Source organism: Mesoplodon densirostris, chromosome 9 (genome assembly GCF_025265405.1).
Source record: "Mesoplodon densirostris isolate mMesDen1 chromosome 9, mMesDen1 primary haplotype, whole genome shotgun sequence".
In the NCBI taxonomy this organism is placed as follows: domain Eukaryota; kingdom Metazoa; phylum Chordata; class Mammalia; order Artiodactyla; family Ziphiidae; genus Mesoplodon; species Mesoplodon densirostris.
The window spans coordinates 101,512,471-101,527,542 of NC_082669.1; the positions used below are offsets into that span (position 1 = coordinate 101,512,471).

Below are 15,072 nucleotides of genomic sequence, written 5' to 3' on the forward strand. Positions count from 1 at the left end.
GAAGCATGTTAACTGCTTAACCATAGGGAACAATCGAGTAATAAACTAATGGGAGAGCTCTAGCACTACAGAGCTACTAAAATAATCATCAAGGGCTTCCCTGGTGGCGCAGTGGTTGAGAGTCCGCCTGCCGATGCAGGGGACACAGGTTCGTGCCCCGGTCCGGGAAGATACCACATGCCGCAGAGCGGCTGGGCCCGTGAGCCATGGCCGCTGAGCCTGCACGTCCGGAGCCTGTGCTCCACAACAGGAGAGGCCACAACAGTGAGAGGCCCGCGTATCACAAAAAAAAAAAACAAAACAAAACATCAAAATGAAAAATATGGAGGACAATGGGGAGAAAACATACACATAACTCATGTTCCTGAAGAAGGGAAAATGCAGAGGAAAAGTTAAGTATTTTATTGTAGAAAAAAAGGTTCCTGAAATTAAAAATAAATGTCATATCTATAGATAAAAAGGGACAAACTATCCCAGAAAAAAACTGTTCAGAAACATCACAGATAAAGAATCTATAGGGATCTAGACAAAAGAGACTTCTCTGAAACAACCAATATCAGAATATTGCTGCGCAATATTTATAGCATCCTGAGAGGAAGAAAGAAAAGATTTAAGGATCTTATACCCAGCCAAGAGTAAAGGTAAAAGACCAATACTATCAAGCATGCAAGATTTCAGAGAAGGCAGCACCCATGATCCTTTCACGAAAAAAAACAGAAACAAAAGATGCTTGATGGCAAAATCTAACCAACCAAGAAATAAATCACGGGCTCTGAAACGTAGCAAGCCACAGTTAAGCCCTGGATGTGGTTGTAAACATATAACTGAGAGTTAAGAATCATGGGAATTGTGATTACAGAACTAAATGTAATAAATCTCACAGTATATGAAAGTTGAGAAGTAAAGTCGGGGAGGGGTTCTGGGAAGAAGTATAAGATACCTGACTGTCTACAACTAAAACACAACCTAAAAGCACCAATGACACCTATACAAAGATTTGTGCGCTTTATTATATATACGTTATTTCTCAATAAGAATGACACTGTGTCTTCCTGTTTTGCAGTCTTTTTTCTTAACTCTGGAGGAACATTCCAAGAAACAACATATCTTACTGTGAAAAAAATATTAAGGTTTGACAATTCCTTCAGTTTCACTTACTCTTTTTCTCTGATATTTACAAATAAATTAAATATATTTCAAACTAGCCTATTTGATAAAATTAAATCTTCATAAAATATTAATCCTATTTTTGTAAAATTATGTCTATTTTAGAATGGCATTCGCTGAATACTAACAATGGATATCTCACTGGGTGTTAAGATTTGAAAGAATTGTTAAAATTCATTTGTACGTTCACATGAATTTTTCAATAATAAACATTTTTTTCCCACAATTTCATATTCTTTCAAAGATGATGGTCAAGACAGATTATATCAAAAATTAAAATAACAATAACTTTTAAACGCATATGATATAAAAGTATGTATGTCATATGGTGCCAAGTATGTATATATTATTTTAAAGTACACACACATGGGACTTCCCTGGTGGCGTGGTGGTTAAGACTCCACACTCCCAATGCAGGAGGCCCGGGTTCGATCCCAGGCCAGGGAACTAGATTCCACATGCATGCTGCAACTAAGAGTTCACATGCCACAACTAAGGAGTCCACCTGCCACAACTAAGACCTGACACAACCAAATAAATAAATAAAGTACACACACATGCATACCAGAAGCGAGGCAAATGTGCTCAAATTTTAACAGTGCTTCAGGGCTTAAGGGTAGATTTTCCCTTCAAAATCTGAAATAAAATTAGGTTACTCACATGATGAAAAAAATATGAAGTAATTAATAGTTTTGGAGCTTCTGTTAAAAATTCCCTTCCTATTACCCCTAATGGTAATAATTACCTCCAATAATAAATGATTAGGATTAAAAAAAAGTTGAGGGCTTCCCTGGTGGCGCAGTGGTTGAGAGTCCGCTGCCAATGCAGGGGACACGGGTTTGTGCCCCGGTCCGGGAGGACCCCACGTGCCACGGAGCGGTTGGGCCTGTGAGCCATGGCCGCTGAGCCTGCGCGTCCGGAGCCTGTGCTCCGCAACGGGAGAGGCCACAACAGTGAGAGGTCCGCGTACCGCCAAAAAAAAAAAAAAAAAAAAATTTGAGAGTCTATTTGCCTGGGGCAAGGAGATAATTATTGTGGTTTAAGGTAAGCAGAGATCACGTCAATGTCCACAAATTAATTCAACAAAATTGATGACAATATTAACATAAGCTGAAAGCAAAATCTACCCCAGCTTTCATTCGAGGATGAAGAATCATTTATGCAGGCCGCTGGCTGAAACACGAAGACCACCACCCGAGGTGGGAGACACAGCCATGGCTGTTCTTGGTGAGGACTCTGCTGTTCTGACGGACAGCCTTTACCCCTGAGGGCTCATCGCAGCACACCAGCTGGCAGAGTCCTGCTGCCACGGCCCTCCCTGCACCCCACCCCGTGTGCAAGCCACATACCGAACTTGGTTCTCCAGGAAGTGCATGTACCGGTACAGCAGGGTGTAGGATGGAGAGAGGATGCCCACGGACTTCATCCGGGCGCCACGCTCCAGCTCGCTTTCCACAGGCATGTTGGCGAAGCAGGCCAGGCCAAAGAAGGGCCCCTTTCGGAAATAGCTAAAAGAGACCCAATGTGTAGCGTGGCTCGAAATCAGAGAGAGAAATTTCATTTGACTTTGTGTTTTGCCTTTGAGATGCAGTCGCGAACAAAAGACATAACTGCGTCCAGGGCTCTACATGAGAAAACTCAGCCTGAGAAAATCCTTTTTTAGTATCACAGCGGGACTATCAGCCCAAGCCCCTCAACCTCACAGATGGGACAACCAAGGCTCAAAGAAATTGTGGACCTCATCAAGGGTCATCCCACCGGAGCCAGGACTTGATCTCTGCAAAGCCTGCTGCTCAGTCGCCCACGACCATGGATACAGCCTTTCTCCTCCTGCATAGAAACTGACCTGATGGCGGCACCTCTGCTTTATTAGCATAAACTGCGTTGATTCTCTCCTCGCTTCCTGAGTCTCTGATCTTTTCAATAGAACATCTGACCAGAGCAGTCACTTTGTTTCCTTCCCCTTTCTCGCACTTATGTCTGTCATGGTTTCAGCCCAAGGAGAAGACGAAAGCTACTCCATCACCCTGACATTCTCTCAATTTCCTCCTCACAAGAATCTTAATTACACAGGACTACAAACTGGCCTTACTTAAAGCTGGAATTTCAGGTTTTAGCACATACATGTCTTAAGTTAACCGCAATGCAACCGAAACTCTATTCCTTTATTAAAGCCAAACCACGGGCCTCCCTGGTGGCGCAGTGGTTGAGAGTCTGCCTGCCGATGCAGGGGACGCGGGTTCGTGCCCCGGTCTGGGAGGATCCCACGTGCCGCGGAGCAGCTGGGCCCGTGAGCCATGGCCGCTGGGCCTGCACGTCCGGAGCCTGTGCTCCGCAACGGGAGAGGCCACAACAGTGAGAGGCCCACGTACTGCAAAAAAAAAAAAAAGCCAAACCTCAAGCAAGGCCAAATCATTTCTTAGGAAAGGAGAGAGAACCTCTATGGCAGGAGTTCTTAACATTTTGGGATCATGAAACTCATCGAGAACCTAATGAGAGCTTGGGAACTTCTTGCTAGAAAACTGATATAAAAACACAAACCAGTATATATTTTCAGGGCATTTACACACACTTCCTGAAAATGCCCCGATGAGAGCCCTTATTCTCTGGGGGAAAGCACAGAGTGAGAGGAAATGGTACAGAGAAGACTTGCAACCAGCAGTACTTACATGAAATCAGACTGAATTTTATGGGACCCACTGGCCATAGACTTGAACTCCACGCCTTCAAGGTCAATGTCTTGAGGTAAGCACCATTCCACCATGTTTCCTGTGGGGAAGAAGGGAGGATACAAGTTTAAAAGAGACAAAATCATTCAAAGGGCTTAGCGCAGGGCTAAGTGCACATGGCTTCGGAGTAAATGTACTACTGACTTGACCACCAGGTGCTCAGGTGGCACATCCCTCCATCGCCTACGTGCCAGCAGAGTCCCTGAGTCATCCCGAGGGCCAGGGGATGGGTGTTGAAGGCACCTCCGATCTCTGCCTTCAAATGAACACAGCTCTTCCTAGCGAGGCTGCTGGCTTTGGTTCTCCCATTCTGCTTGGCCACCTCCAAATCTCCTTCCTTTTGCAGCCTCACTTCTAAGTGCATGTTTTGACCCTCTACCCCCATTTCCTCATCTCGTACTCTCTCCTTAACCCCTCGAGATCCTGCTTCCATCTTGCCTTTTCATGGCCACTAATGACTCTGACAAACCCCCAAACTCTTTTTAATTCGCATTTTCATTGATCTCTTTGTGACGTTTGATAATTCCTCAAAAATGTCTCCCCTGGGCTTCCCTGGTGGCGCAGTGGTTGAGAGTCTGCCTGCCAATGCAGGGGACACGGCTTCGAGCCCCGGTCCGGGAAGATCCCACATGCCGTGGAGCGGCTGGGCCCGTGCGCCACAACTACTGAGCCTGTGCGTCTGGAGCCTGTGCTCTGCAACAAGAGAGGCCGCGATAGTGAGAGGCCCGCGCGCCATGATGAAGAGTGGCCCCCGCTCGCCGCAACTAGAGAAAGCCCTCGCACAGAAACGAAGACCCAACACAGCCATAAATAAAACAAATAAATTAAAAAAAAAATGTCTCCCCTTTTCCCCTTGACTCCCGTGATAGAATACTATTTTGGTTCTTTTCCTTCTTCTCTGATCAAATGTAGCTCAGCTTCCTTCCCTATCTCCTTCTCCTCTCTCCTCAAAATGAGGCTCTTTCCCAAGGTCCAAACACCAGTTCTTTGCCTGCAGAATTTAAGGGCTCATTCACTTATCCCTAATTACTGAGTTTCTACTGAGCTAGATGCTGGAGCTACAAAGTCAAATAAGACACAGTCCCTGACCTCAAACAGACTAGATTCCAGGGACAGATACGGAGATAAACAAGGAGACCAGTGATTACAGTTCTGGAGGCTGAGGGTGGTGGTGTGTGGTAAATTCTATGACAGAGGATAACATGGGATTTTAGAACGTAGCAATCACAAGCAGCCCATCAGATTGAGGGAATCAGAGAAGTTCACAAGAGCAGTGTTTCCTAGAGGCTTGAGAGAATGTTACAGAATATGCCCTACTGTTTTCTTGCACATTCAAAAATTTTCCAAATAAAAATACTAAGATACTTGTAAGATTTCATTTTAGAACAAACTTCTCACCAACACCTCAAACCCTAATTTCCCAGGCATTAGAAATACCATTAATAATCCCAGACAACAATGCTTTCAGATAATTGTTCGGGGCATCAGAGGTACCGCATATCAAGTCTACCTGGACAAAACCCAGTCTCTGAATGGGGTGGACATCACAGGGGATCAGCCTATCCTATATTCAGCAGCCTAAGGCACTTTCAAGTAGTTAATTTTTAAAAGAGGACTCATAAACTCAAACAACTAATCAATGGGCTAAAAGAGAAAGCATGAAAAAAGGAATTAAGATTTCACACAACAGAAAGGCTAGAACAATGTTGTATCTGTCAGGGTTAAAGACAAGAAAAAGCATGCTGCACGCTGAATGAGGGGCGAACGTGGGGAGAAAGGTAAGGTTTCACCCACCGACTTCCCCCACATTCCTGTCTTTCCACTAGCATCCCTGTCTACGGTCTCCTCGGTCCAGTGGCTTTCACCCTGTGTTGTGCATCAGGACACCCAGGAAGCTTACAAAGGTGCTGACCCTCACCCCAAATCTACACGATCATGATCTGTGCCACGTGGGTGCTTCAGCTGATGAGCCTCCTGTGCACATGGTCCAAACCCTTCATGATGGCAACAGATGGCCAGCCTAGGAGAGGGACAGCCTGCAATGGATCCTCTGGCAGACTGTCCTCTCACTTACCTGCTTCTTCTAGTATCTGCCGCCTTGTTCCCCGCCCCCATGCCACTCCATGCAGGGTTCAACTTGCTCTTAGCTCCTTTCCTCTAACCCAGCCTGTCCATGACTATTCAATGACTTGTTAAAACTTTAATGTACCTAAACTTTGTGCTGAGGGGTAAGTTTAGAAAAGTGCACAGATCATAGTTCCGCAGCACAGTGAGTTTTCCCAGCATGAACGTTCCTGTGTGAGCAGAGCCCGGATCAAGCAGCAGGACGTGAGCAGCAAAACAGAAGCCACTCTTCTGCCCCGTGCGAATCATTACCCCTCGCTCAGGGCTAACTATTATCCTGACTCCGAACATGATAAATTAGCTTTGCTCTTTTTGAAATTTATATAAATGCAATCATAGTTTGTATTCTTTTGCGTCTGTCTTCTATGGCTCAATTTTTTTTTGCAAGATTCATCCATGTTGATGCATGTAGCAATAATTTCTTCATTTACTACTTCCGTCCTATGCATGTAACACAGCTTACTTACCTATTTAACTGTTGATGCACATTTAGCTTACTTCCTTTTTTTTTATTTTTTTCCGCGGTACGCGGGTCTCTCACTGCTGTGGCCTCTCCCGTTGCGGAGCACAGGCTCCGGATGCACAGGCTCAGCGGCTATGGCTCACGGGCCCAGCCGCTCCGCGGCATGTGGGATCTTCCCGGACCGGGGCACGAACCCGTGTCCCCTGCATCGGCAGGCAGACTCTCAACCACTGCGCCACCAGCTTCCTTCTTATTTGAAGCGATCACAAAGAGCACTGCTGTGAACAATTCCATACTTGTCATCTGGTGACTACACGTGCGGTAGCTTTGTAACGCGTGACCTGGCTGGGCTGATTCACAGTTCTCAGAATTCGCATTTCCGTTTGAGACTGGGGAGGCGAAGTGAAGCGGTAGCCACGTTGTGTTTATGTCGGAAGGCCAGTGTGAGGGCATCAGGTAACTCATGGGCGTTGCTGCTTGTCTTGCAGGCTCATCACACTTGGGGGGTGGCTGCCAGGCCTGCTGCCCACGGGTCCACCTCCCCCGGATCCTCTGTCAGCTTCTCTGACTCCCACCCCAGGCGTGTGCTTAGTTCCATAATGAAGAGCATCAGCTTCATCAGGTCAGGGCACCACATCATTAGAACAGGGGGCAGTGACACACTGACCTGGGTTCCCACCCACCCTCGTGAGCTCCAGCTTGTTCTCCTTCTTCTCAACTTTACTCTCTTCTTCCTAACTGTCCGCTCAAGAGACTTCAAGCTCCATCATCAGACACGAGGCAACAGCTTTACACAGACTTTCTAACCAGCCCCCACAATCGCACAAGATCAAATCCCTGCAATAAATCCCTTTATTTATCTCCCAGTGGTTCTGCTTCTTTGATTAAACCTTGACTTTGACTGACACAATATACACACATTTCTGTGGACTACATCCCTAGGAGTGGAACGGCTGTAAAAATGTTTGCATCACTGCAAACTAAGGAAACTTTAATAATTCCCAAAGCAGTGTTTCCCAAAGCTTAGGTGACTACGGCTTCTGCAAAACACAAAATTTGTTAAAAAAAAAGGGGGGGGGGATTTTGGCCAAACAATCTTTGTTTAGGTTAAACAAAGACAAACATGTTCCTTTACTGCAGAACTTCTCAGAGCCTTTAATGTTTCTCTACATTACGAATCTCTATGAGATCAATACCATGCTAAATGTTTCCAAAATTATTTGGCCAATAGACCTATTTTTAAGGAGCACCTTAAGGGCCAAATTTTACAAAAGGTTTTTTTTTTTTTTTTTTTTTAAGAAATACCAGTATATTAGGGGCTGCAAGTTGACCCTTAGTACATACCACTCCTCCTTTCTTATAGGGAATAGGACCTCCTATTCTTAGCCTGGCATATGGCCTTCCAAATGGTGACTATGTTTCTCTGTGCCTTCTTGCAAATAGGTATGGCTACACAAGTAATTCTGGCCAGTGGGATATACACAGAAGGGAGGTGTGGCTTTCCAAAATGTGCCTTAAAGGGAAGGAGTATGTAGTCCCTTCTTCCATCCTGCTGCCTGGCATGTGGATGTGGTGACAAGCCATCTTGAATCACACAGGTGAGGGCACCAGCCCACATATCAAGGAGGGGATGATGGACCGAGAGCCAACTTGAGTCTAGGTCCTTGGATGACCCCATGGGTATGAACCAGCATTCCAGCCCTGGACCAGCTATCTCTTGACTGTTAAGTGAAAACTAAACTCTTATCTTGATTAAGTCACTGCTAATTTGGGTCTCTGGTATTCATAGCCAAACATACGTCTTCTTACTTAATACAGCTGATCTGAAGAATAAAGCCCCCAGTTCCTCAGCCTGGTCCTCAAAGCTTCTTTCTTATTCCTCTGTGCCTGGCCAATCCTCATTGTATAGGAACTGAAAGAATTAGACGAAGTGAATGACACCCTGTTAGTTACATCCTTCACTTCTAGATGGATGCAAGCCCCTCTAGGTCGGGAAGAAAGGTCCATCAGGGTCAGGCTGGTGAATCACAGAAAGGAGCATGGACTCCAGAACACCACTCTGGGAACAGTCCTTTATCCCACAGGAAGAACATTTCTGCTGACACACTCCTTGAATGAAAGGAAAGTAGATAAAGCTACTATGGCCCTCATCCCAGCTTAATACAATCACTGTCTTAGATGTCTGTCTCCCCAGGACACTGGACTTCTTAAAGGCAGGAACTCTGCTTGTTTATCTTTACATCCCAACATGGCACAGTGCTTAGCACAAGACAGGATGGACATTAAAAACAAAAACAAAGCAAAAACCCAGCTTTATAGAGGATATGCATGTTTTTAAAAAGCTAGTAGTAGGGCTTCCCTGGTGGCACAGTGGTTGAGAGTCCGCCTGCTGATGCGGGGGACACGGGTTCGTGCCCCGGTCCGGAAGGTTCCCACATGCCGCAGAGCGGCTGGGCCTGTGAGCCATGGTCGCTGAGCCTGCGTGTCTGGAGCCTGTGCTCCGCAACAGGAGAGGCCACAACAGTGAGAGGCCCGCGTACCACCAAAAAAAAAAAAAAAAAAAAAAAAAAAAAAAAAAATGCTAGTAGTAATGATATTGTGGTTATGTAGAAAAATGTCCTTCAGAATTCTTAGGAGGTTTATACTCAAGTATTTAGGAGTGAAGTCAGGTCTGCATTTACTTTCTTTTTTTTTAATTAATTTATTTTATTTACTATTTTTTATTTTGGGTTGCATTGGGTCTTTGTTGCTGCGCGCAGGCTTTCTCTAGTTGCGGTGAGCAGGGGCTACTCTTTGTCGTGGTGCATGCGCTTCTCATTGTGGTGGCTTCTCTTGTTGCGGAGCACGGGCTCTAGGAGCACAGGCTTCAGTAGTTGTGGCTCGCGGGCTCTAGAGTGCAGGCTCAGTAGTTGTGGTGCATGGGCTTAGTTGCTCTGCAGCATGTGGGATCTTCCCAGTCCAGGGCTGGAACCTGTGTCCCCTGCATTGGCAGGTGGGTCCTTAACCGCTGCGCCACCAGGGAAGCCCTGCGTTTACTTTCAAATGGCTGAGGAAAAGTTTTTATCTGTATTTAGTCAATTCTAGTACAATGCTTGTTGAATTTGTGCCAACACAATTGATATATTAAGAACAATATGCACATAGGGAATTTCACATTTGCTAATGCTATGGATTCAATGCAATCTCAATGAAAATCCCAATAAGCTATTTGTGGATACTGACAAGTTAATTCTAAAGTTTACACGGAAAGGCAAAAGGCCGAAATTAGCCAATACAATACTGAAGAGAATACTGCCTGATTCTAAGACTCACTATAAAGCTATAGTAATCAAGACAGTATGGTACTGGCACAAGATTAGACAAACAGATCAATGGAACAGACTAGAGAGCCCAGAAATAGACCCATGCAATTACAGTCAACTGATTTTTGCCAAATACAATGGGAAAAAAGATAGTCTTTTCAACAAGTGGTGTTAGAACAACTGGATATCCATATGGAAAAAAATGAATCTAGACACAGACCTTACACTTTGCACAAAAATTAACTCAATATGAATAGTATACCTAAATGTAAAATGCAAAATTATAAAACTTCTAGAAGATAACATAGAAAATCTAGGTGACTTTGAGTTTAGCAATGAGTTTTTAGATACACACACCAAAAGAATCATCCATGAAGAAAAAATTGGTAAGTTATACTTCATTAAAATTAAAAACTTCTGACCTGTGAAAGACACCATTAAGAGAATAAAAAGACAAGCTAATGATGGGGCAAAATATTTGCAAAAACATATCTGATAAAGGCTTATATCCAAAATAAGAACTCTTAAAACTCAACATTAAGAAAACAACTCAATTTAAAAAATGGACAAAAGATCTGAACAGATAACTCACCAAAGAAGACATACAGATGGTAAACGTGCATATGAAAACATGCTCAATATCACATATCATCAAGGAATTGCCAATTAAAACAATGAGATCCTACTACACACCTATTAGAATGGTCAAAATCCAAAACGCTGAAAACACCAAATGCTGACGAGGATGTGGAGCAACAGGAAACCTCATCCACTGCTGGTGGGAGTGCAAAATGGTACAGCCACGTTGGAAGACAGTTTGGCAACTGCTTACAAAACTAAACACATTCTTGCCACATGATCCAGCAATCATGCTCCTTTGTATATTTATCCAATGAGTTGAAAACCTAGGCCCACACAAAAGCCTGCACATTAATGTTTATAGCAGCTTTGTTAATATAATTGCCCAAAACTGGAAGCAACCAAGATGTCCTTCAAAAAGGTGAATGGATAAAAAAAACTGTGGGATATCCATATAACAAAATACTATTCAGCAATAAAAAGAAACGAGCCACCAAGCCACGAAAAATCATGGAGGAAACTTAAATGCATATTGCTAAGTGAAAGAAGCCAGTCTAAAAAAGCTATATTCTGCAAACTCCCAACTATGTGACATTTTGGAAAGGAAAAACTATAGATAGTAAAAAAGATGAGGGGGTAAGCAGGGATGAACAAGCAGAGCACAGAGGATTTTTAGGGTAGTAAAACTATTCTGTATGATACTGTTATGGTGGATACCTAACATCATGCATTTTTCAAAACCCAGAGAATGTACAACACGAAGAGTGAACCCTTATGTAAACAATGAACTTCAGATAACAATAATGTATAAATACTGGTTCATCAATTACAACAAATATACCACGCTAATGCAAGATGTCAATAATAGAGGTAATGGGGGGGCAGGCAGGCAGGTAGGGGAAGAGGGTATATGGAAACTCTGTACTTTCTGCTCAGTTTTCCTGTAAACCTAAAATTGTTAAAAATAAAATAAAATTTATTAATTAAGAAAGGTAATAAATTAATTAACCTAGGTTAATTATCCTAGGGGTAGTAATGATATTGTGGTTATGTAGGAAAACGGCCTTATTCTTAGGAGATTTAAACTGAAGTATTTAGAAATGCAATGTCATGATGTCTGAAAGTTACTTTCAAATAGTTCAGAAAAAAAAAGTATATTTATACATCCTCAGCTCTGCTTTAATGCTGGCCGAATTTGTTCCAAAGCAATCGATATGTTAACAATTCATAGGGAATTTCATGTTTGCTGATATGTGGTTTTGATCTCAAGGTTCAAAATGTGAACACAGAAAACTGCACCCAGCTGTAGCACTACACAAAACGCATCCCCACACAACACTCAAACATTTGTCTGCTACCACAGTTCACCATGTGTGTTCTGAGCCACACTTATCTCCTCTAGTGTTACAACTTTCCATCCAATTTCACAAAGCCCTCTTCATCTGCTTCATTATAATTCACAAGCTCAACCCTTCCAACACCCACCTTCGTAAGCAAACTGTAGGTCTTTTTTAAGGTAGAGTGCCGTATTTTGAGTATTGATTGATGCATTTCTTACTTAACGTATGTACAACCGTCCTACCACTTTTATTTATTTATTTTTTATTTATTTTTTTTTTTGCAGTACGCAGGCCTCTCACTGTTGTGGCCTCTCCCGGACCGGGGCACGAACCCGTGTCCCCTGCATTGGCAGGTGGACTCTCAACCACTGCGCCACCAGGGAAGCCCACCTATCTTTCTTTAATGTGTCACTGACAAAGTTTTTGAGTGTTGTGCCCCTCACTCCATCTTCTCCATAAGCCCTGTGATTTTTACTGCATGATTTGCTTAGCACAGTGGTTTTTAGGAAAGCGTATTTCACATTATTGTGGAACTGACTTTAGATAAAGCAAATATGGCTTTATCAACAAACAAACACACAAAATGTCAACAAACGCAGAGTGACACATATATCTAAGTCAGGGATGTATAGGTTTTCACTGTACTATTCTTTCAACTTTTCTGAGGTTTAAAAATTTTCAACATATGAGAGGGAGACAAGATGGCAGAATAGAAGGACTTGAGCTTACCTCCTCTCACGAAAACACCAAAATCACAACTAACTGCTGAACCACCATCAACAAAGAAGACTGGAAACTACCAAAAATGTATTCTACATCCAAAGACAAAGAAGCCACAACGAGACATTAGGAGGGGTGCTTTCATGATATAGTCAAATACCCAGCAGGTGGGTGACCCACAAATTGGAAAATAATTGTATCGCAGAGGTTCTCCCACAGGAGTGAGACTTCTGAGCCCCATGTCAGGTTCCCCAGCCTGGGGGTCTGGCATTGGGAGGAGGAGCTCCCAGAGCATTTGGCTTTGAAGGCCAGCAGGGCTTGAGTGCAGGAGCTAAACAGGACTAGGGGAAACAGAGACTCCACTCTTGGAGCGTGCACACAAGGTTTCATGTGCACTGGGACCCAGGGCAAAGCAGTGACTCCATAGGAGCCTGGGCAAGACCTACCTGCGGGTCATGGAGGATCTCCTGGGGATGCAGGGGTCGGCTGTGGCTCACTGTGGGTGCAAGGACACTGGTGGAAGAGGGCCCAGGGAATATTCATTGGCATCAGCTCTCCCAGAAGTCGCCATTTTGGTACCAAGACCTGGCCCCACCCAACAGCAGACAGGTTGCCTAAAGTCATCCTGAGTGCACAGCCACCCCTAAACACATGCCCTAACACAGCCCTGCCCACCAGAGAGACAAGACCCAGCTCCATTCACCAGTGGGCAGGCACCAGTGCCTCCCACCAGGAAGCCTGCACAAGCCCCTGAACCAACCTCACCTAACGGGAGTAGACACCAGAAGCAAGAGGAACTACAAACCTACAGCCTAAGAAACGGAGACTACAAACACAGAAAGTTAGACAAAATGAGATGGCAGAGGAATATGTTTCAGATGAAGGAACAAGATAAAACCCCAGAAGAACAACTAAGTGAAGTGGAGATAGGCAATCTGCCTGAAAAAGAATTCAGAGTAATGATAGTAAAGATGATCCAAGATCTTGGAAGAAGAATGGAGGCACAGACCAAGAAGATACAAGAAATGTTTAACAAAGAGCTAAAAGATTTAAAGAACAAACAAACAGAGATGAACAATACAATAACTGAAATGAGAAATACACTAGACAGAATCAATAGCAGAATAAATGAGGCAGAAGAATGAATAAGTGAGCTGGAAGAAAGAATGGTGGAAACCACTGCCATGGAACAGAATAAAGAAAAAAGAATGAAAAGAAATGAGGACAATCTAAGAGACCTCTAGGACGATGTTCGTCACACCAACATTTGCATTATAGGGGTCCCAGAAGAAGACAGAAAGAAAGGGTCTGAGAAAATATTTGAAGAGATAATAGCCGAAAACTTCCCTAACATAGGAAAGGAAACACTGAAGTCCAGGAAGCACAGAGCATCCCATATAGGATAAGCCCAAGGAGGAACATGCCAAGACACATATTAATCAAATGGACAAAAATTAAAGACAAAGAGAAAGGGAACCCCCATACAATTATCAGCTGATTTTTCATTAGAAACTGCAGGCTGGAAGGGAGTGCCCTGATATATTTAAAGTGTGAAAAGGAAAAACCTACAACCAAGTATACTCTACCCAGCAAGGCTCTTGTTCAGATTCGACAGAGAAATCAAAAGCTTTACAGACAAGCAGAAGCTTAGAGAATTCAGCACCACCAAATCAGCTTTACAAAAAATGCTCAACGAACTTCTCTAGGCAGAAAAGAAAAGGCCACAACTAGAAATAAGAAAATTACAAATGGGAAAGCTCATGAAATAAGAAAAAAGAAAATTACAAATGGTAAAGGCAAACATACAGTAAAGATAAGAAATTATCCACAAATATGGTATCAAAACCAGCAACTGTGCAAAGAGGTGAATACAAATGCAGGATATTCGAAATGTATTTGAAATTAAGAGACCAGAGACTTAAAACAATCTTGGATATATATATGTATATATGTGTCTGTGTACATATATATAATTATATATGTATATTTTCATATAGAGAGAGAGACTGCTATATCAAAACCTCATGGTAACCACAAACCAAAAATCTACAATATATACACACACAAAAAAGAAAAATCAATCCAAAAACAACTCTAACGATAGTCATCAAATCACAAGAGAAGAGATCAAAAGAGGAAGGGAAGAAAAAAAGACCTACAAAAACAAATCCTAAACAATTAACAAAATGGCAGGACTTCCCTGGTGGTCCAGTGGTTAAGAATCCACCTTCCAATGCAGGGGATGTGGGTTCGATCCCTGGTAGGAGAACTAAGATCCCTCATGCCACAGGGCAACTAAGCCCATGTGCTCTAGAGCCTGTGCACCACAACTAGAGAGCTCATGTGCTGTGACTACTGAGCCCATGCACTCTGGAGCCCACGCACCACAACTACTGACCTGCACACTCTGGAGCCCGCATGCCACAACTAGAGAGCCTGCGCGCTGCTACTGAGCCTGCGCACCACAACTAGAGAGAAGCCTGCGTGCTGCAACGAAGAACCCACATGCCGCAACAAAAGATCCCACATGCCACAACAAAGATCCCACATGCCGCAACTAAGACCCAACACAGCCAAATAAACAATTAACAAAACAGCAATAAGAACATATATATCAATAATTACCTTTAAAGTAAATAGATTAGATG

The 15,072-nt window shown here is 43.5% G+C and overlaps 1 protein-coding gene across 1 annotated transcript in view; it reads right to left on the reverse strand.

Annotated features, from left to right (window-relative positions):
- DENND11 (DENN domain containing 11) overlaps positions 1 to 15,072 on the reverse strand; it is a 45,818-nt gene that overhangs the window by 19,571 nt on the left and 11,175 nt on the right. Inside the window, exons 2-3 of the mRNA XM_060108218.1 lie at positions 3,837 to 3,936; positions 2,517 to 2,675 (exon numbers count right to left, since the gene is read on the reverse strand). Of these exons, the coding sequence (XP_059964201.1) occupies positions 2,517 to 2,675; positions 3,837 to 3,936 (259 nt within the window). The remainder of the gene's footprint in view (positions 1 to 2,516; positions 2,676 to 3,836; positions 3,937 to 15,072) is intronic.